Source organism: Callospermophilus lateralis, chromosome 1 (genome assembly GCF_048772815.1).
Source record: "Callospermophilus lateralis isolate mCalLat2 chromosome 1, mCalLat2.hap1, whole genome shotgun sequence".
In the NCBI taxonomy this organism is placed as follows: domain Eukaryota; kingdom Metazoa; phylum Chordata; class Mammalia; order Rodentia; family Sciuridae; genus Callospermophilus; species Callospermophilus lateralis.
This window is the reverse complement of record NC_135305.1, coordinates 218,174,706-218,198,138: the sequence shown is the minus strand read 5'-3', so window position 1 is coordinate 218,198,138 and position 23,433 is coordinate 218,174,706. Positions and strand designations below refer to the sequence as shown.

At 38.8% G+C, this 23,433-nt stretch overlaps 1 protein-coding gene and 1 non-coding gene across 2 annotated transcripts; one reads left to right on the top strand and one right to left on the bottom strand.

Moving 5' to 3' along the window:
* Nucleotides 1-927: 927 nt before the first annotated feature.
* Nucleotides 928-1,031, bottom strand: LOC143384662 (U6 spliceosomal RNA). The gene has a single exon (XR_013089411.2). It is a non-coding gene; the product is annotated as a U6 spliceosomal RNA (small nuclear RNA).
* An 11,297-nt stretch (nt 1,032-12,328) lies between these two features.
* Nucleotides 12,329-23,095, top strand: LOC143401097 (olfactory receptor 7E178-like). Its single transcript, XM_077110306.1, has 3 exons — nt 12,329-12,413; nt 12,587-12,905; nt 22,153-23,095. The coding sequence occupies exons 1-3, from the start codon at nt 12,329-12,331 to the stop codon at nt 23,093-23,095; spliced, it is 1,347 nt and encodes a 448-aa protein (XP_076966421.1).
* The last annotated feature ends 338 nt before the right edge of the window (nt 23,096-23,433 follow it).

Below are 23,433 nucleotides of genomic sequence, written 5' to 3'. Positions count from 1 at the left end.
AGTTTCCTTTTTCCTATTTCTTACACTCCAGGTCCATGCTCTGCTTGGCACAGGAGGCATCTGGAGCAGGTCTGTTGGACATTAAACCCTCCCATCCTTTCTGTCCTAAATTGGCCAAATGAATATGGATGGTCAGACTTGTGGCCTCCTGTTTGAACATTCATTCCTTTGAGCAGTGCCCATGGAAGTTAAAATAGTGTCTTTCTCTGTCCGTGTTTTGGACATAGGGATCATTTAGTTTTGTTTAATGTCATGTCATCCACAGTAGAAAGTTTCAGAAATCATGATGGAAATCTTCGTGGATTTGAATAATGGCAACAAGGCAGAAGCTGAAGGGCACTTAACACTGCAGCCTTCCACTGAGGCACAGGTCAGAGTTTCACCTCATTCCAGCCTCCAGTGCCCTTGACCATGGCTTTCCTCCATAATGCTGATAGTTACCTAATCATGGAATATTTCTATTGATATAATAATGACCAAATATTTATTGAGTCCCACGTTTCCCTTTGATGCTGCACATGTTGAGGAGATGGTGTTATAATTTGTGTTTCCCTTAAGCAGTGAGCAGGGAGAGGAGGAGGGATTCGCACACTGTGCACACACTGGTAGGTGGGATGTGGGTCTGAAATGCTGCCTTCCTGACTCCAGCCCAGGGCACCAGCCCTTCTGCTGCTGCAGCCAGAGGGAAACAGTATTCCCTGCACAAGATAAAATTTCTTCAGGACTCTTCAAAGACAGCACATTACTACTTGGGCTGATGTTTCATTTTTCTGATACATATTAGGATTGAGAAGATGTAGGTGATATTGTGTGCTCTTATAGGGACCTAAATGTAGGTCATTAATAGCAAATTTCAACATGAATTGTTTTCATTGGAAATCAGTCTTCTATCCCCAAACAAGATGTTATGGAACATTCTTTTTTTTTTTAAATATGGAACACTTTATGAATTTGCATGTCATCCTTGTGCAGGGGCCATGCTAATCTTGTCTGTATCATTACAATTTAATATATGTGTTGCCAAAGCAAGCGTATTCTTATTTGAGTGACAAATCAATTGGCAGAAGGGTTTTGAAATCATTGACATATTAATAAACTCTCCAATTAAGTGACAGTGTCCTTTCTTCATGGAGCATTTAGCATTAGATAAAAACTGAAGAAGAGAAATGTACTTCACAGAGGAATTAAGGTTAATGTAAACTGGTATATTTTCATGGGCAATAGGCATTGTTTTGCAGAATACTTAGATGAGTATTTTTAGGTACTTTTAAAGCAATTTTGTAAAGGAAAATGTATGGTAGATAACACTGAAATGAAAATACCAACAGAAAATTACACGTCCCCTTTCATGACAGTAGATGTATCTGGGAGACAGATTTCCAGGAGACTGGAATCAGGCAGAGATACAAAGACTCAAATTTCTTATATAATGATTCAGATCTTTTGCCAATGTTAGTCCTGGCACAAGTATTATCAGATTAATGTATTTTAATATAGGTAATGGGTATTATGGAAAATAAGAGTAGATAATATTCATGGAGCATGTTCTATGTCAGGATGTTGTTAGACAATGCATATCAGATCTGGTATAAGAGAGGACCATGGAGAACTTTACATGTGGACATGCAGATACAATTGGTGTTGGTCTGACATCACTGTGTATAGATATTCTAAGGTATACACAGGGACACTTAATAGTGGGAGAGAATTACAAGTTATGCAGCCTGAATTTGTTAAAATAATTTCCTGATGACAACCATACAAGGTTGGGAATTATTACCCCATTTTACAGATGAGAAAGTTTTGAAGAAGTTGTTTTATTATTTTTTTAAGAGAGAGTAAGAGAGGGGGAGAGAGAGAGAGAGAGAGAGAGAGAGAGAGAGAGAGAGAGAGAGAGAGAGAGAATTTTAATATTTATTTTTTAGTTATCAGTGGACACAACATCTTTGTTTTGTATGTGGTGCTGAGGATCGAACCCGGGCCGCACACATGCCAGGCGGCGAGCGCACTACTGTTTGAGCCACATCCCCAGCCCTATTATTTCTTATTATATTCTGTTTTGTGCTGTATCCAGTTCAATCATGGTGAAAAATAAAAATGAACCCAAGTGTACTTCATGTAGCCTAAATAAGAGAATTGAAATCAAGGTGTCAGGAATGACTGACCAGAAAATCCATGAAGAAATAAGAAGATTGGAAATAAAACTTGAGTTTAAGGGCTTTCCTTTTTTTTAGATCATAAAAAATATACTTGATAGATTGATCATAAAACCATGAAGCAGTTTTGGCAGGCTAGAGGAAGTACAGGATCAAGAAAAAAAAAGTTAAGTGTCATTTTATAGAACAGATACTTTGCTGATATTGTATTGGTTGACACAATAAACCTGCATGAAATAAAAGTATTCAAAGGAGATTTTACAGTCTAGGATTTAAATATAATTGACAGGTACACTGCACACCAGTGCCACATTTGTGGTTAATGCTATTATTGATTACGTGCACTGAGTCAATCTTGTTTATCAAAATCTGAAGTTTTTCATAGGCAAGGTTTCTTATTTCTTGTTATATAATTTTTAAAGTGAAGACTTAAATGCACAAAGGAGGCAAATGAGAAGATCAAAGAATGATGAGACCCCTTGCAGAAAATGGAGCATACTGCTTTCTGGTTATGATGCATCCCCCTTGATTTAGTTGTCAGGAAAGCAGTCGTTACATAATCACAAATATCTTCTCAAAGGAATTTGTTCAAAGGCCTTAGAACCAAATGAGGTATATCAACGGCTTCCTAATTTCTCTTACAGGAAGTCATTACCTATTTCCTTTTTTTATTAAACAGTAAGCTATACTCCATTGTGATCATGAACTTCTTCTCTCCTCTGCTCCTGGATTTCTAACTTTGCTTATGAATATGCTGCAAATGTGAGTATGGAAAGAGGAGTGAATTATGGAGAAAGAATGAAAGAGTATGTAGAGACTAGGAGTCTCACTACTGACAACTGTTGTTGAAGGTGTATGGACCTAAAGTGTGAGTAGCTTCCTTGTACATACTTAATTTCAAATGCTTACAGAATAAGGGGTGCCTGTTTATATATATATTTTTTGTAACACCTGCTTTGTTTTTTCAAAAGGTGTCCAAACAGTATACCAGCACAAAATGTAAGCCGTAACCCGTGTCTCTGAATTCCAACTCCTGAGCCTCTCAGAGGACCCAGACCTGCAGCCCGTCCTTTTTGGACTTTTCCGGTCCATATACCTGGTCATAGTGCTTGGGAACCTGCTCATCATCCTGGCCATCAGCTCTGACCCCCACTCCACACCCCCATATACTTATTCCTCTCCAACCTGTCCTTGGCTGACATTGGTGTCATCTCCACCACGGTCACAAACATGATTGTAAACATTCAAACTCATAATGAACTTATCTCCTATAAAGGATGCTTGACACAGATGTCTCTTTTTGCCATTTTTATTTGTATGGATTATATGCTTCTGACTGTGATGGCCTATGACAGGTGTGTGGCCATCTGTCACCCATTGCATTATACAGTCATTATGAACCCTCGCCTCTGTGGCTTCTCAATTTTGGTGTCATTTTTGCTGAGTCTCTTGGACTCTCAGCTGCAAAATTTGATGATCTTTACAAATTACTAACTTCAAGAATGTTGAAATTTCTAGTTTCTTCTGTGATCCTTCTCTACTTCTGAATCTTTCCTGCACTGACACCTACTCTAATAACATTGGCAAGTATTTTCTTGCTGCTGTATATGGCTTTCTTCCCATCTCAGGAATCCTTTTCTCTTACTATAAAATTATGTCCTCTCTTCTGAGAATCCCCTCTTTAGGTTGGAAGTACAAAGCCTTCTCCACCTGTGGCTCTCACCTGGCAGGTGTTTGCTTATTTTTAGGAACAGTGTACCTACCTTGGTTCAGCTGTATCACATTCTCCCAGAAAGGATGCGGTGGATTCTGTGATGTACTCTGTGGTCACTCCCATGCTTAACCCCTTCATCTACAGCCTGAGAAACAGGGATATTAAAAGGGCCTTGAGGAGGCTGCAGAGGTGGACAGCCTGATCTTTCTCCCTGTGGGGTCAGGTTGCAATGTGTGTGGGAAAAATACAGTAAAGCTAAATACCTGGCCCTATCAATATGCCCCTTATGTGTTAATTTCCCTTTGAGTTCCATAGTAGAATGGTGCAGATTATGTTGGGTGGCAAATTTTGGAAGTGTTCCTACTGGGAACAAGGATTCATATTTGTACTATGAAGAATGTTGGAGATGGATGGTGGTTCTTGTATCACAACAAAATTTATATTTAATGCCATTAAACTATGCTATTGATGATGGCAATAATGGTAAATATTTATAATTTTACAATGTCATAATGAAAATGTTCTTGGGAAGCTACTATGTTTAAAAAATAAAGAATCCAATAGTGAAAATGGACTTTTTTCACAAATAATTACTGAAACACATCAGTTGATGTTCATTTTCTACCCTTATTCTTCCACCATTGCTGTTAGGAAGTCCTTAGTTTGTGATGTGCTCACCTAGTGGCCAGTCAGGAGTTCTATTCTTTGAGCCTCCAAGGTCACACCATAGTCAATGGGCAGCCTGTGCCTCCAGCATTTCAGCTTGATGGCTCCAGTCAGGTGGGACCCACACTGTGTTTCTTCTCACCCTGGTTGTGTCTAGGAAGTCCCTACCTGAGTGTGCACAGATGTCAGCCCTAAAGATGAAGTGGGAGGTGACTGGGTATCCACTCTCCTTAGTCATGTGGAATTTACTCTCCTTAGTCACTACCACCTGAGCCAGTGTAAATAGGTAACTGCTGAGGGAGGTGAGGATGGAGGAAGGACCAACATGCAGTGTGGCTGCCCAGAGGGGAGAGCACTGCACAGTGTCAGTCATGGGGACTGAGCGTCAAGGCATGTGTGTGACATCCACGGTGGTGGTGATCATGGCAGCAATGTCACTACAGTTTTCCTTTCCTCCCACACTGGTCCTTCTCACCACACACTGTCATCCACATGGAGGGAAAGTGCTCTTCACACTGTCCTCAGCACTGAGAGATGTCTATGTAGGTCAGGAGGAGGTGGACCTGGATGAGGACAGCACACCAACATATGTTCCTTCAATGAGAGATCCCTGAGTGCCTGAAGTGTGAGCTATTTGTAGATTGTTTAAATTTGTCTGAAAATCTTCCCCAAGGTGTAAGTGCCATGATATTTTATTTCGCAGATTCGAGAGGATTAGAATTTTTAGTGACTTGTGCTAGGTGTTTAGATCAACTAACTGAGGCTATGTTTGAAATGCACTGTGGGTTTGAGGCACGTGGCATCTTGGCAGGATAGTGCTGGCAGGTTGTCCCCCACAATACACTTGTGTTTTACATTATTATCAGTCTAGGAGATGACCCTGTTTTTCTGTGTACTTTCCTGTGGATGCCAATCACAGCAGCCAGTGGCATCAATTGCACCACCTATGGAAGAATGGCTGATATAAGACAAAGATCTAAGGTCAAGTGGGCACAGATAATGCAACACTGACCTCCTTGTGTCCGCCTGTCTGGGACACCCTTGCAGCTTCCACATCCTCCTGCATGCTGATAATCAGCTCACTCAATTTATTTATTTTTTATTGGTTTTTCAAAACATTACAAAGATTGCAGAATCACATCGGTTACACATCCACATTTTTACATAATACCATAATAGTAACTGTTGTATTCTGCTACCTTTCCTATCCTCTACTATCCCCCCTCCCCTTCCCTCCCATCTTCTCTCTCTACCCCATCTACTGTAATTCATTTCTCTCCTTATTTTTTTCCCATTCCCCTCACAAAATCTTATATGTAATTTTGTATAACAATGAGGGTCTCCTTCCATTTCCATGCAATTTCCCTTTTCTCTCCCTTTCCCTCCCACTTCATGACTTTGCTTAATGTTAATCTTTTCCTCCTGCTCTTCCTCCCTGCACTGTTCTTAGTTGCTCTCATTATATCAAAGAAGACATTTGGCATTTGTTCAGATCAGGATTTCATTACTCCTCATGGACTTGGAAAGGATTAAGACTGTATTCAATTTTAAAATGCAACATCCCTTTCCTACAGCCCTTAATAAATACCAGTTCTCCTGACCTGTCTCTTTCCTTTTCTTTTTTTAATTCTTTGAATTTACAAGAAGGAATAGGTAGGTCTAAGTCATCATCTGAGATAGGTGGACTACATGGTAGATGCTTGGAATTTGAATTGCACTCTTTTCTTTTTTTCCATCTTTCTTTCCTCCTTTCTTTTTTGTGTTCTTTAAAGTACAGCCAGATCATTTAGGCCCAAAATAAGAATACCAAATCCAGCTTTTATGATGCAGACAGAAAAATCATAGGTTTGGTATAGTTTCATGGTAGTGAAAATCAAGCCCCAGAAGCTAAAATGATTCAAAGCAAAATTCTTCCCGACAACTTTTGTCATGTCTGTGTGTTTGGGGGGGGTGGAATGGGGGGTGAAAAGCAGTTAAACAAATACTGTAGACTACATAACTATTTTACCATGTAAACATGATAGAATTGCAAGCTTTTTGGGGGGTGGGGTTTAAAAATACAAGGTTACCTGTAATTATAGTCTTGCTAAGTTTGATTTTATAGACCAGCGAAACTCAAGTTTGATTTAAACCACACAGAAAGACATGAAGCATATTGGAAATGTTCTTTTTCTTTCTGACTCAAATGACTGATCTTATTTCATTCTAGTGATCTCCCTAGAAGTGAACCTTTTATTATGGTTATTGCTAAAGTTGTGTGTCTTGGTAATTAAGTTGCCTATCCTAGAAGGCTTGCTACCAAAGCAGTTTGAGATTAACTTTTTTCCCCAAAGGCATAGACAGAGGTTTATTTAGGAAGTAGATACACATTCTAGGGAGAATGTGGGTTATCTTGAGAATGAGAAACCTTTGGAATAAAGCAAGGGATACACATTTAAGGGACAATTAGTGCTATTGAGAGAGAGAGAGAGAGAGAGAGAGAGAGAGAGAGAGAGAGAGAATATTATTATCTTTTTATTTCCCCTTAAATTCCTTCAAACTTCTAAATTCCTTCAAACTTCTCTTGGAGACAAGAGAGTGCATCACAGTCTTCACTGGATCAGGTTGGTAAATTTTGATAAATATCTGGTCAGTTAAACCTAGGGTGGAATGGGGTCAAATTAGATGCCTGATACGAAGATAAGGGAATTGGTTTATCATATGTTTACATTTAAACCTTTAATTTGGATATCCACAAATCACAGAATTTGTTGGAATATGCCACAGGATAAAAGATTCTGGGATGTCTGAGGTCCAGAAATGCTGGAAGGAGGTTCCCGGGTGTATGGGGTGATCAGCTTGAGAGAAGGGTGATGTATTTTGCAGTCAGTTCCAGCTACATAGGGTTGCCTTCATTTAAGACCTCTGGATTCTGATGAAAACACTCTGATTTTTGAAAAACAGTGGAGAGATTAGTGCATCAGATCCAGAGACTTAAAATTTAATTTTAGCTTCTGTTGTCTCAGCTGGTTCTTTCTTGAATACCTGACAGGTTGTTAGTGTCTATGATTCTCAGCAATGTCATCCAAGGTGGTTTATAGCTGATAAAATGCCACTGAATCCACATTAAACCGAAAATGTGTATTTCCTATGTGACTGATATTTGATGAAGGTGCAAAATACGGACAAAATGTTAGATAGTTATTATTCATATGGAATGGCTAAACTTCCTACTATTCAAGTGAAATGTTTTTTGACATGAAATTATTATTTTGATATTTCTATAATGTTATATTTTCATACTCCCCTTATGTAAGTACATGCTGTATATCTGGGGTGGAATGACCAACTGTCTTTCTTTTCTGATACCCAAGAACCTACACAATTTTAGGCACAGAGGATATATATATATATATATATATATATATATATATATATATATTCTATTATATATTATAATTATGTTATATATTATATTCATGATATATATATATATATATATATATATATATATATATATAATCAAAAGGTGTTAAATATTGAATAGGCCATTGCTCTACAAACAGGTTGGCTTTGCTCAGTGGTCTTCAACACACGGGTGCTCTCCTGTCTGTACCTTCATTCTACTCAGGAATGTCCCCCAGAGTCAGAGGCAAGATGGAGCAGCTCCTGTTTGTGTTACCCTTACACAGGGCCCATATCTCACTTTGTGAACATCTACAACCTTCAACAATGGCAGAGGTGTCCATGAGCCCAGGAAAACCAAAGTAAGAACAAAGGGAAGTGACAGGAGACACTTAGAACTTGGTCTGAGATACTCTTGAGAGTTTCATATTGTTCTAGGACTAAAATGTCCTTTGACAGTTTTGTTTATAATTAGACCCACTATATAATTGAAGACTGAATGTTTAATAAAAAAAAAACAAACATAAAAACCATAATGACCAAGTAAACGCCAGTTAAGGGTAGACTTATTCAGGTTCCCACAGCAAATTTTGTTTATTTATATTTTATCCTAATAAAATGATGTTAATATGTATCTTTAAAAATATAGAAGTGAAAGAAGTAAATTGAACATACAGCTTAGCTCCTCATTAGTGTTAGGGTCCAAAACTCATGTGGACATACATTTTCTTTGTATTCCCCATTAGTGATGGGAACTCCTTGGAGATGGGGATTTCATGGACCAATTAGTTTAATTAAGAGCTCTGTGTATTGATCTTCCAAGGTCACAACACAGTTCATAATCAGCCTGTGCCTGCTGCCCTTCCATTGATGGTTCTTGTCCAGTGAGCTGCATGGCTGTGCCTCCTCCTGGGGTGTCTGCATCAGGAAGCTCCTGAGTACACAATCTGTTCCTCTGGTCACAGTTGATCCTTCCCTGGGCTCCACACTTGGTAGGGTCTCAGGATCAGCACTTCTTGGTCATGACCCTGCAGGGTGGTAGTATGACCCAGCAGAGTGGGCCATGGAAGTGGGAAGGACTGGGGAAGTAGTGTTCCCTCAGCACAGGGACAAACACCACAGAGTTGCTAGATGGGAGGACACCAGCGTGCAGCTTCAACCTTGGGGTTGTGGGGTTCAACCTTTTTTTCAGGGGGGGGATGAGAAATCTTATTCAAACTGTGCTCTCCACCTACACTGGTTCTGATTCACACAGAAATCTCACCCACAACTGCACAAAATAAGTCCTTCAGAAGTGTCTCCTAAGCTCTAGGAAAGGAATATGCAGTGATGATAAGGATGATGAAGGGGATGACAGGAGACAATATCATGAACTAATGTGCCGAATTTCCCTGTGCCTACTGCATGCACCATGTAAGAACAGTCATAGGTCACAGGAGAGGTCACAGTCAGCACAGATAAGGCTCTCAGGCCTCCTCCAGGATCTTCTTGGAGCTCACCACATGCTCCTCCATGCTTGTAAAAAGTTCTTTCACACTCAAAGCAAACCTATGGTCAGGATTTTATTTCATTCCTATTCATGAAACTGGAAAGGTTTAAAAAATGTACCTGAGTTTTGCCAGCAGTTAAGACCTCTGGACCTATGCTGACAACTTCTGTTGGGTGGGGAAGAATGAGAACATGTAGGGAATGGGTCTCAGAGTCTGCCAGTCCCACTTACTGTCTCTGTGAAGTCAGGGATGTCACTGTTGTCATCTGAGTTGATTTCTAGTTGACACTGCTGTGAATAAGGATTAAATAGACCCTGGGGATGCATGTGCACTGTACTGGGAAGAATGTCTCCTTCCTTCTATTATGACTCCTGTGCCCCTGCTTTGCTTGGCACAGGGAGGCAGCTAGAGCAAGTCTGTGGAGCACTGAAACCCGCCCCTCCCCCATTTTCCTACCTTAATTGGCCAAAATCAATTTGGATGAATGGGGTTATTGATTCCTGTCTGTATTTTCATTCTTTAAGCCATGCCCTGTGGAAACAATGAAAACTTTAAAGTGTCTTTCTGTGTCCCTATCACAGCTACAGATCCTCCTTATTATTTTGTAATATCATTTACAATAGTCAACTTGGATGGGATCATGACACAGATCTTCATGAATTTAAAAAGGAAATGAAGCAGAAACAGAAGGGGCACCTACAGCTTGAGCCTTCAACTAAGGCACAGATCAGAATTCCACATCCTTCAAGGTTCCAGTATCACTTAAACATAGCTTTTCTCCCCAACTTTGATATTTCCCTAATCATGGAATTTTTAAAATTAAAATCACAATGACCAAAGTTATTACCTTCTTGCCTTGTCTTTGGTGCCCCGTGTTTTGGAGATGGGTGTGATTTTCCCTATTTTCAATAAGCAGTGAGCGAGGGAGGTGGAGAGATTCACATACTGTGCACACATTGGCGGGTCAGTGTGTGGAACTGAGCTGTGGCCTTTCTGACCCAGCCCAGGGCAACGTCTCCTCTACTGGAGCCAAGTGGAAATATTATCCTTTATGCAAGACAAAATTTTTCAGGTGTTATCATGTAGAGAATATGACTGGGTGCAGCAGTGTTTCAATGTTTTGATGATACATATTAAGACCAAGGTATATATGATGAGATTTATTTTTAATAGTGACATAAATGTAAGTCATTAATAGTATATTTGTACATGCAATTTTTCCCATTGAAAATCAAACACCTGTCCTGTGTCAATATCTTACACAGATGTTCTTATTTGAGTTACGTGGAGAGAGGCAGGAGCATTTTGAAATTGTTGCCATACTAATAAACTGTCCAGATAAGCAATGTCCATTCTTCAGGTGACACTTTGCATCCAATAGAGACTTTAAAGTCTACAAATGTACCTCACAGATGGAATTACGACTTCATGTTAATTTATACTCGTAGATTTGGGGGCCAATGGGTATTGTGTTGCAGACTACAGGTACTTTAGATGGATCTTAATGAAAAACTAGATGGATGTGTAAATGAATACTGACATAGAAAACATTGGCAGAAAATTATCGTTCTAAATTCATAATAATAATTATGTTTGGAAGACAGGTTTGCAGGAGAATGGAATCAAGAAGAAATACTAAGACTCAAGTTTCTTAGATAATTGTACAATTTGTATAGGAGGTTAGTCCTCAGACAAGTATTATCAAATTCTTATGCTTCAATACAGGTAGAGAGTATTATTGACAATAAGAATAGGTAATATTCAGGGAGCCTGTTCTATGTGCCAGGATGTTGTTAGACATTGGTTTCCAACTCTATTGTAAGAAAGGACCCCTGAACTTCACATGCAGATATGTTGATTAAATTGGTGTTGATCTGATGTCACATTATATGGATATACTAAAATATCCACAAGTGGATATGTAATAAATGAGACACAACTACTAGATATGCAATTGGAAAGGTAAAACATAATTTCTTATGAGAACCAAGATATATATTTATTTTCCTATATTAAAAATTTGAGAATTGCCTAGAAGTATTTACCTTATTTCCTGTACTGTCCTTTTATGAATTGTTTTATACAATCACAGTGAGAACTGACATATAGCAAACCAGCATTGTCATCAGGTGGCTTAAGACAGAGAACAGCAATCCACACATAAGGAATGACCAGATGTCCATAAAGTGAAAATAAGATGGTTGGGAATAAGAGAGAGCTTTAGGGCCTCCCATGGTGCTCGAATCTTAAACTTTGAACTTGATGAGCTGAGATCACAAAACCCTGAAGCAGTTTTAACGGGTCAGAGGGAGAAAAAGCACAAAGTGCTGTTTTGTATACCAGATATTTTCCAGATATTGTATGAATAGAAAAAAAAGCTTGTATAAAATTAAGCTAGTCAAAAGTATTTCCTATCATTTGTAATTTTAATATCATCTACTTTTGCCACATTAGTAGTCAGATGTGCATTTAATTCAATCATATTTATTGACATTTGAATTGTGCCAAGGCCAGGATATTTGTTTCATATTACATAATTTTTGAACATCAAGCTTAAACTCACAGATGAGGGAAGTGAGAAAAATCTATGAATGATGAAACCCTTTCAAGATAACTGGCTCATAAGCTGTTTTCAGACTGTGACCATCACCCTCAATTTAGTTGTCAGACAATGGAGCCCCAATGGTGTCTTAAATAGAATAAGTCATAGAAGTTTGTTTTGGTACAAAGACCAAAATAAGGTAAATTTTCCTGGTTCTTAATTAACTTTTATGAAGATTGCTTTTTCTTAATAGAAAGGTCATTACTTATTCTCTGTTTTCCTTTAAACCATAGGCTATATTTTATTATCTTCTTGAACTTCTCTCTTCTGCTCCTGGGCTTCTAACTTTGCTCAGTTCAATGTCTTCAAATAGGGAATGGAAAGAGGGTTGACTGATGGAGACAGCTATAGTGAAGGAATGCGCAAGACTGGGTGTTGCACTATTGAGAACTATGTTGAGGGTATGTAGATGTCTAGTGTGAGCAGCTTTGCTGTGCATACTTGAATTCAAATGCACACAGAATCTGGGAGGCCTGCTGATGTATTCTTCTTCTCACTCTCATTGCTTTCTGAAAAGATGTGTGACATAAAGAAGTAAAAAATCTAACATGCATCCCTGAATTCCACCTCATAGGTCTCTCAGTTGACTTAGACCTTCAACCCATCCTCTTTGGCCTCTTCCTGTCCATGTACCTGGTCATAGTGCTTGAGAACCTGCTCATCATCCTGGCCATCAGCCCTGACTTTCACCTCCACACCCCCATATACTTCTTCCTCTCCAACTTGTCCCTCACTGACATCGGTTTCATCTCCACCATGGTCCCAAAGTTACTGGTGAACATTCAAACTCACAAGGAAGTAGTCTCCTATGTGGGCTGCCTGATGCAGATGTCTCTTTTTGCCATTTTTGGATGTATTAATTATATTCTTCTAACTCTTATGGCCTATGACCAGTTTGTGGCCATCTGTCACTCTCTGCATTACCCAGCTATATTAAACTCTCACCTCTGTGGCTTCTCAATTTTCTTGTCTTTTTTGCTGAGTCTTTTGGACTCCCAGATGCACAATTTGATGATCTTACAAATTACCAGCTTCAAGGATGTGGAAATTTCTAGTTTCTTCTGTGATCCTTCTCAACTTTTGAATCTTTCCTGTTCGGACACCTTCTCTGATAACATATTCAAGTATTTTTTTGTTGCAACATATGGCCTTTCCTCCATCTCCAGGATCCTTTTCTTTTACTCTGATATTATGCCCTCCATTCTGAGGATCCCATCCTCAGGTGGGAAGTACTAAGACTTCTCCATCTCTGGCTCTCACCTGGCCATGTTTGTTTATCTTATGGAACAGGCATTGACGAATACATTGGTTCAGCTCTGTCACATTCTCCCAAAAAGGGTGCAGTGGCCTCAGTGATGTACACTGTGGTCACATCCATGCTGAACCCCTTCATCTACAGCCTTAGGAACAGGGTCATTAATGGAGCACTGATGAGTCTGCACAGCAGATATGGTCCTATCTAGAATTCTAGATAGGGCAGAGAGGTGGGAGGGAAAGAGAGGAGGCTGGGGATTAGCAAGGATGGTGGAATGTGATGGATATCATTATCCAAAGTACATATGAAGACATGAATTGGTGTCAACACACTTTATATACAACCAGAGATATGAAAAATTGTGCTGTATATGTGTACAAAGAATTGTAATGCATTTTACTCTCATTAATTTAAAAAAATAAATAAAAAATAAAATAAAATAATAATAATAATAAAAGATATTGTGTCCACCCAAAACAAAAAATAAATATTGAAAAGAAATTGAAAACTTAAAATCACAGTTCTTTGTTAAATAATTTCATCTATAGTAGGCTAACAATACAATTAACCAAGGCAATAAAACTATGTTACAAATGTGACTGTTACTATATAAAAAAAGAATCCATCTGGTCCTTGGCTTTACTTGGTTGGTAGGATCGTGATGACATTTTGCATTTCATTACATGAACTTGATCTCTTTAAATCATGTGTGACATCCTCATTCAGTTTGGGTAGGTCATATTTCTAGAAATGTTTTAATGACTTTGATGCTTTCTATTTTCTTGAAATATAAATTTTCAAAATAGTTTCTAATTATCTTCTGTATTTCAGACATGTCAGTTTTGATATTTTATTCTTCATCTTGTATTTTAGTCATTTGAGTTTCTCTCTTTTTTTGTTAGAATGACCTGGGGTTTGTCTATTTTATTTATTTTTTTTTCAAAGAAACAACTTTTTTCTCAGTTTTTTCACTTGTTTTGATTTCATTGATTTCAGCTCTGATTTTAATTATTTCCTGTCTTCTAATAATGTTGGTGTTGATTTCTTCTTCTTCTTCTTTTTTTCCCTAGGGGTTTGAGATGTAGTTTTAGTCATTTATTTGTTGACTTTTTATTCTTTTAATGAATGTACTCAATGCAATAAACTTTCCTCTCACTACTGCCTTTATGATGTCCCAGAGATTGTGATATATTATGTCAGTGTTCTCATTTACTTGTAAGAATTTTATTTAATCCTTGATTTCTTCTACTATCCATTCGTCATTCAATAGTGTATTATTTAGTCTCTATTTGTTACAGTAGCTTGTATTTTTTTTATTTTATCATTGATTTCTGATTTCATTCCATTGTGGTCTGATAGAATGTAGTGTATTCTCTCTTCTCTCTCTCTCTCTCTCTCTTTGTATTTACTAAGAGTTTCTTTGTCGCATAAGATATGGTCTATTTTAGAGAAGAGTCATGTGCTTCTGAGAAGAAAGCATATACATTTGCTGGATTAAATATTCTATATATGTATGGTAAGTCTGAATTATTGATTGTATTATTTAGTTCTATAGTTTCCTTATTTAGTTTTTGTTTTGAAGATCTGTCCAGTAGTGAGAGAGGTGTGTTAAATTCACCCAGTGTTGTTGTGCTATAGTCTATGTGACTCTTGAAATTGAGAAGGGTTTGTTTGATGTACATAGATGTTCCATTGTTTGGGGCACAACTATTTATAATTGTTTTGTTCTGCTTTTATATACTTCCCTTAAGAAGTATGAAATGTCCTTCTTTGTTTCTTCTGATAACTTTGGTTTGAACTCTACTTTATCTGAGATGAAAGTGGAAAACCCTGCTTGTATAAGGAATCCATGTGGGTGATAAATTTTGCCCCCAACCTTTCACCTTCAGCCTGCAAATGTATTTTTCCATGAACATATTGTTGGGTCTTGCTTTTTAATCCAATCTGCCAATCTCTGTCTTTTGATTGATGAGTTTAGGCTGTTGACATCCAAGGTTATTATTGCATTATGTTTTGTATTCCCTGTCATTTTGATTTCTTTCTAGTTTTTAATTTGACTTAGTTTATCTTTTGGTTGAATGTCCCTTTAGTGTAGATCCTCCCTTTGCTGGTTTTCACTGACTGAACAGGTCTTGTTTGTGTCTGATCACTGAAACACAAGCCCTATACTTCTCCTTAACAGTATCTACAAACTTCAGTTACTCAAGAACAATGGCAGACAAGTCCATGAGCCTAGGAAAAGTAAAGTAGGAACAGAGGGTAGTGAGAGGAGACTCTTAGAGCTTATTCTGAGACACACTTTAGAGTTTCTCATCATTCCAATGCCGCAGAGTCCTTTGACAATTGTCCTGAGCAGAACCACTATTTTTTAAATGACTGAATGCTTCATTTTTTTTTAAAAAAATTAATGACCAACTATATGTAACTGAAGCATATGCTCATTAGATTCCAATAGCAATGTTTTGTTGTTTGTATTTATATTGCATATTTATACTGAGAATAGATATTAAAAGCTGATTGTCTTTAAAACACAGAAGTGAGAGCAGTAAATTGAGTACACAAATTCCCTCCCAATTATAGCTAGAGTCCAAGTCTTAAGTGGACCTTCATTTTCTTTTCTTCATCTTCCTGCATTAATGTTGAGAAGTCCTTAGAGATTGCATTGCATGGACCAATTAGTTCAATAATGAGCTCTGTGCATTGAGCTACCAAGATCCTATATTAGTCCACAGTCAGCCTGTGCCTGAAGCCCTTCAGTGCATGGTTCTTGTCCAGTGAGCTGCATGGCTGTGTCCCCTGCTGTGGTTCTGCATCAGGAAGCTCCCAGCTGACAGCCTATTCATGGGAATGCTGGGCACAGAGTCTGAGCCTTTGTTGGGCACCAGGTATGGGTGGGTCTTGGCATGTGCACTTCTTTGTCATGAGCCAGCAGAGAAGCAGTATAACCCAGTAGGTGCAGATGGAACCTTGGGACCCTGGAAGAAAGATTGAAAGTATTGCTTCTCTATCAGAAGGACAAACATCACAGTTTGAGTATTCAGATGGGAGTCTTCAGTATATCAATTTTCAGGCATCTTGTTTGAAAAGTTTGTGGTTTTATTTTTGCTAGGGTATTAGGTATCTTATTTAAAATGTGCTCTCCATTCACACTGCTTCTGTTTCCCATAGAGTACAAAATGTGTCCTCAGAAGTGTTCACTAGCCTGGTGCAGTGGTGTATGTATGTAATTCTGGAGGGTTGGGAGGCTGTGGCAGAGGTTTGCAAGTTAAAGGTCAACCTCAGCAACTTAGCAAGGCCCTAATCAACTTAAGGAGGTCTTGTCTGAAAAAATGAAAAGAGCTAAGGATATGGTCCTGTGGCTAGGCACCTCTGAGTTCAATTTCTGGTACTAAAAAAGAAAAAGAAAACAGAAAGAATGAATAGAAAAAATATTTCCTAAGCACCATGAAAAGACTCTGGTGGTAATAAAAATGAGGAGGATGATGCCAGAAACTGGAGCACCATGGACTGACGCTCAGAGCTTCCCAGGCTCAAGGACTGAGCAACGTGTTCTCTATCATAGGTTTCATTTCTTGTGCATTGTCGCACTCTGAAAATGCATGCCCCTTTTATCATTATTTTACAGTAAAAAAGGAACATTATAATTATGCAACTTTCTCTTGTTTGTTAGATAGGAAAGTGTGCAGCCTTTTTACACTGGGCTGTCTGACCATGGACACAGGGCATCACAGGAGAATCCTGGCAGGCTGTCCCATCAATAAGCCAAGAGCCATTCCTCTTCCCTGTCACTGCAGAAAGAGAGCCTTGTCCATGGTGCAGTTTCTTGCTGGATTCCTGGTGATCAAGAGCAGAGCAGGGCAGGTGCCTGCTGTATGTACTGTGGAAGAACAACCACAGGTCACAGGAGAGGTCACAGTAGGGGAGGCTGATGATCATTCAGCACAGATCACACTATTGGGCCCCCTCCAGGACCTCCTTGGAGCTCACTATATGACCCTTTATGCTAAAAAACAGCCCTCTAATCTCAAAGCAAACCTAATATTATGTCTTTATTTTAGTTTATTCTTACATCACTGGAAAGAACTTAACTGTATACCTTATATTTAAAACCTTAGGACATAGATAGAGAACTTTATGTTGCATGGAAGAAAACAAAAACACACAGCAAATGGGTCTTAGAGTCTTTCAGTCCCACTTATTGTGTCTGTGAAGGAGCAAGTCACTAGTGTCTGGATTCAGCATTGATATCTGAGTTGGTTTTTGTTTGATACAACTGCATTGACTAAGGATGAAATAGATACATCATGCTCTTACAGGAATAATGTGGGATTTTTGAAAAAAATTCTGAGCAAAATAAGATCTAAATATTATTGTTACTGTTAGTAGTGATTAGGTTAATCTTCATGAAACTCAAATAATTCATCCCCTTCTCAAAGTTGCAATTTTTCTATTTCTCATTTGGATATATTAATTTTGATGCTCCACATGTCTGTGCTGTGTATTTGGGAAGGTGTCCCTCTTTCTATTTGTGACTCCCTGGGGCCCATGCTTGTCTTGGCACAGGGAGGCATCTAAAACAGATGTGTTCCACATTGAATTCACCTGAACTTTCTTCCCCAAAATGGGCCAAATTAATTTGGATTCATGGACTTCTTGCTTCCAGTCTGTACTTTCATTCTTTGAAGCAATTCCCTATGAAAATCATGGCAAGTTAATCACTATCGTTCTGTGTCCTTGTCACAGACATAGGAACCTTTTGTTTTTATTTAATTCCCTCTAACTTAGTCGAATTTGAGCACTCATGACATAGATTTTCTAAAGTAAAAAATAGCAATATATGGTAGGACCTGAGGGATCCCCTGAAACCCTAGACTTCTACTGAGGCACATATCAGAGTTTCCCACTGTGGTGTCTCTGGGTTCTGTTGAACATTTCTTTCCTCAAAATTGTTGGCATTTCCCTAATCATACACTTTTAATTTAAAGTGACAATGACCAATCAGTTATCAAGTTCCAAATTTGCTTTGGTGCTGCACATATTTTGGAGCTGGGTGTTTTTCTCCCTCTCTCCTTAAGCAGTCGGAGCCAGGAGAAGTGGAGTGATTCTCACACACTGGGCACACACTGGCAGGGCTGTGACATCAAGTAAAGTGGTGCTTTTATGATTCAAATGAAAACACTTTCTTTTCTACCTGAGCAACATGGAAATATCCTATAAACCAGATAAGACTTATTTAGGTGTCATTATGCAGAAAATATGTCATGGTCAGCAGTGTTTGGTGACACATATTAAGATGAAGACGTAGGTGAGAAGCACAGTCTCTAGGACAAGATTCCTCCGTGTTTCTCTTTACTAGCAAAACAATGATCCTTATTGTTTTCTCAAAACCCTGTTTTTAATATTGAATTGGTATTGGGGACAAGTTGAAGCTTTTGGTAACAAATTGGTAACCTACCTCAGATCCCACAGCTGCCCCCACCCTACTCTTCTTGGGCAGCTCTGGCACTCCAGGCAACCCCTTCCACCCTAAGGATGCAAGGTGGCTGGTGAGCTTATTAAGAAATGACTGCTGGAGAACTAGGACCTTGTGACTTTGTCTTGTGATGAAGCAGAGGAGCTGTACCTGTAAGTAAATTGAAGGAATGAGGGACTGTTCCAGCAGCTGCTAGGGAAACTTTTCCTATGGGGAACTCCCATGTCTGTTTCTGAACCCTAAAGATTGTTATATTTTGGTCTATTGGAGAAAAAGGAAACTTAATACAGTAAACATGCAACACATTTGGCCATCTGGTAAGTAGCCAGTATGCATGCCAAGACCCTTTTGAGTCTACACATCTGGTTCTCCTTCATGGGCATATGGTAATATCAGAATAAACACAACTAGTATGGGTTACTATAATGCTCTTTAAAAATCAAAGGGAGATCAGTATGGCAGAGGAAAGGACGGTGGGAGGGAGGATAGGAGGATAAGGAGAAATACTAGGGAATGACACTGGCCAAATTGTACCATTATATTGTGTGCATGTATGAATATGTAACAATAAATCTCACCATTATGTACAACTATAATACACTCATAATAATATGGAAAAAACCCAAATCCAACTATTAAGTATAACTATAATGATTATGATTTTTTTTAAATTGGTAAGTAAATGTAGCTCTTATAGAGTAAATTTTGACATGCATTGTTCTTTGGAGATCAAACCTATATCCCTGCTGATATATAGAAATTCTTATTTGTGTTATATGGAGAGATGAAAAACAATTTTGAAATGATTGTCATACCTTAGTGGTTAAACGATGTACTTTCTTCAGGTAATGCTTTGTGTAGGATAAAGACTTTGAAGTAGAGAAATGATCTTCACAAATGGAATTAGCACCTCAATGTAATTAAACAGTGCATTTCTGGGGCAATAGGTATTGTGTTGTGTACTACTTAGATAAGATTTTGGTGCCCTTTAAGTAATTTTTAATGTAAAACTTTATGGGAACAGAAATTAATATTGACATAGAAACATCAACAGAAAATCACACTTCCCCATTTCATGAAGTAGGTGTGTTTGGGAGACAGTTTTGCAGGAGAGTGCAATCAGGCAGATATAGTAATGTCACAGGGGAAGAGATACTTCTGGAGATGGGTCCAAGGGGTTTCCAGGGGAAAATGGGAGCTCAGCTCCAGACCAGTGGGGTTCTTGGCATATGTGATGGAGAAGAACTTCAGCAGGAGCTGGACAGAGGCATGGACACAGGTTTATTTAGGAAGGCAGCTACACATGCAAGGGAGAATGTGGGCTGTCTTGAGGCTAAGAGGAAGCCCTGTTTGGGGCTGGGTGTCCAATGTTTATAGAAGGGCTGTATCAGGTCCTGGACAGGAGGTGGAGCCAGGGTTGTGCTTGAAAATTCCGTACCACTTTCCCCTGCACTTGTTTACTTTCCCCATATTACAGGGGCATGAACCCAGGGCATGGGCCAAGGGCATGTTGTTCAAGATTTATAACTGTGCTTTCTACATCTCAAAGGCTTGTGGATGTTTCCTTTAAGATTCAGTATTTCCCCTCTCTTTATCCTAAATCTCTAGCTCACTAAGAACTCAAATCTCTCAGGTAATAATTAAAAAATCTCTCTATACAGTGTTAGTCCTGAGACAAGTATTGTCAAATACATATATTGCAACATAGGTAGTGAGTGTTATTGAAATAAGAGAAGGTAATATTCATGGAACTTTTTCTAAGTGCCAGGATGTTGTCTGACAGTCGTTTCCAACTCTGGAGTAAGAATAAAACTACCTAGGATTTCACATGCAGATATCCTGATTCAACAGGTGTTGGTCTGATTTCACAGTATGTGGATAATCTAAAATATCCAAAGATGAATATAACATTAACTGAGAGAAAACCACTAGTTAGGTAATTTTAACTAACCACTAGTTAGTTAAAATATAGGTATTTTATAATACTTGTCTCAGGACTAACACTGTATAGACAGATTTAAATAATTACCTGAGAAATTTGAGTTCTTAGTGAGCTAGGGATTTAAGATAAAGAGAGGGGAAATACTGAATCTTAAATCTTTCAGGCAGAGATAGTAATGTTATGGGGAAAAAGATGTTTCTGGAGATGGGTCCAAGGGGTTCCCAGGGCAGAGGGAGAGCTCAGCTCCAGACCAGTAGGGTTCTTGGCATATTGATGGGGAAGAATCTTCAGCTGGACAGAGGCATGGACAGAGGTTTATTTTTAAAGGCAGGTACACGTGCAAGGGAGAATGTGGGTTGTCTTGAGGCTGAGGGAAGCCCTGTTTTGGGCTGGGTGTTGAATGTTTATAGAAGGGCTGTATCAGGACCTGGACAGGAGGTGGAGCCAGAGTGGAGCTGCACAATTTTGTACCACTTTTCCCTGCACTTATTTATTTCCCCCATATTACAGGGGCATGAGCCAAGGGCATGGGCCAAGGGCATGTTGTTCAAGTTTTATAACTAACCAGAGAGTCCACAAAGTAGAAATAATGTGGTTAAAAATAAAAGCTGAGCTTTGGGCCTTTTTTTGGTGATGAGATCTTAAACTGCAAACTTGATGAACTAAGATCACAAAACCATAGACCAGTTTTAACAGGTCAGCAGGAGGACAGAATAAAGGAAAGAAAACCAGTGAAGAGCTCTTCTATATGCCAGTTATTCTGCTGATATTGTATGAGTTCATACAAATAAACCAGTGTAAAATCAAATTATTCAAAGTGTTTTATCATTTATGTTTTTAATATCATCTCTTTCAGCCACATTTGTAATCAGGGTTACTATTGATTTTGTGCATTTAGCTCAATATTATTTATTGAAATTTAAAATGTTCCAAAGACAAGGAAATTTGCATTACATTACATGCCTTTAAAGAGCAAGCTTTAATCTGCAGAGGAGGGCAATGAGAAAATAAAAAATGATGAGACACTTTGAAGATAAATGGCTCATGACCATGCTTTCTGGCTGAGACTCATTGCCCTCAACTTGTTAGAACAAAACAAAGTAAATTGAGCTGGTTCTTAATAAACTTTCATGAACATTATTTTTACTTAATAAAAAACATTACTTTTCTTGAATTTCCCCTTAAATGGTAGGCTATAATTTACTGCAATCATGAACTTCTTTTTGCTCCTGGGCTTTTAACATTGATCAGTTAAATGTCTGAAATAGGGTGTGGAGATGATGTAGATAGCAACAGTGAAAGAGTGTGCAAGCCTGGGTGACTCAGTGCTGGGACCTATGTTGAGGGCATGTGGATCTCCAGTGTGAGCAGCTTCCTAGTGAATACCTGAATCCAAATGCATGCAGAGCGAGTAGAGCCTGCTGATGGGTTTCTTTTTTTTTTTTTCTTACACTCTTTGCTTTTCAAAAGGTGTCCAAGCAACACAAAAGCACAAAATTTAACTTACATTTCAGAATTCTATCTAATGGAACTCTCAGAGGATCCAGAACTGCAGCCCCTCCTCTTTGGACAGTTCCTGTGCATGTACCTGGTCACAGTGCTTGGGAACCTGCTCATCATCTTGGCGGTCAGCTCTGACCCCCACCTCCACACCCCCATGTACTTCTTCCTCTCCAACCTGTCCTTGGCTGACATTGGTTTCATCTCTACCACGGTCCCCAAGATGCTGGTGAACATCCATACTCACAGCAGAGACATCTCCTATGTGGGCTGCCTGACACAGATGTCTGTTTTTACCATTTTTGCGTGTATGGATTATATGCTTCTGACTGTGATGGCCTATGATCGGTTTGTAGCCATCTGTCACCCCCTGCATTATTTGGTCATGATGAATCCTCGTGTCTGTGGTTTCTTTACTTTGGTTTCATTTTTGTTCAGCCTTTTGGACTCCCAGATGCACAATTTGATGATCTTAAAAATTACCAACTTCAAGAGGATGGAAATTTCCAGTTTCTTTTGTGACCCTTCTCAAATTCTGAATCTCTCTTGTTCTGACTCTTTCTATAATAACATTGTCAAATATTTTCTGGGAGCATTTTATGGCCTTTTCCCCATCTCAGGGATTTTTTTCTCTTACTGTAAAATTGTTTCCTCTATTCTGAGGATCCCATCATCAGGGGGGAAGTACAAAACCTTCGCCACCTGTGGCTCTCACCTGGCAGCTGTTTGCTTATTTATAAGCACAGGTTTTGGAGTGTACCTTGGGTCAACTGCATCACATTCTCCCAGGAAGGGTGCAGTGGCCTCCGTGATGTACACTGTGGTCACCCCCATGATGAACCCCTTCATCTACGGCCTGAGGAACAGGGACATTAAAGGTGCCCTGAGGAGGCTGCCCAGCAGGATGGCCTAAATCTCAGACCCTGTGGTTTCCAGTTGCGATGTGTGTTGGAAAATTCATTATAACTAATTATCAAGATCAGTTAATCTGCCTCTTCAGGAACATTAATGGGTTTAATACCACATTAAGTGCAATGCCTCCAGCCAAAGATGGGAAAGACTGTTTTGGAGTTCTTCATATTTGGAACAAAGGATCACTTTGTAATAATGAAAGATTTTTGAGATGGTGATGATGAATATTTCTAAAAAAATCTATGTGATCAATGATGCTTATCATAATACTTGAGAATGGTTAAAAGAAAAAAAATTTAACTTAATTTACTGCAACTATAGTAATATAAAGCTAAATTT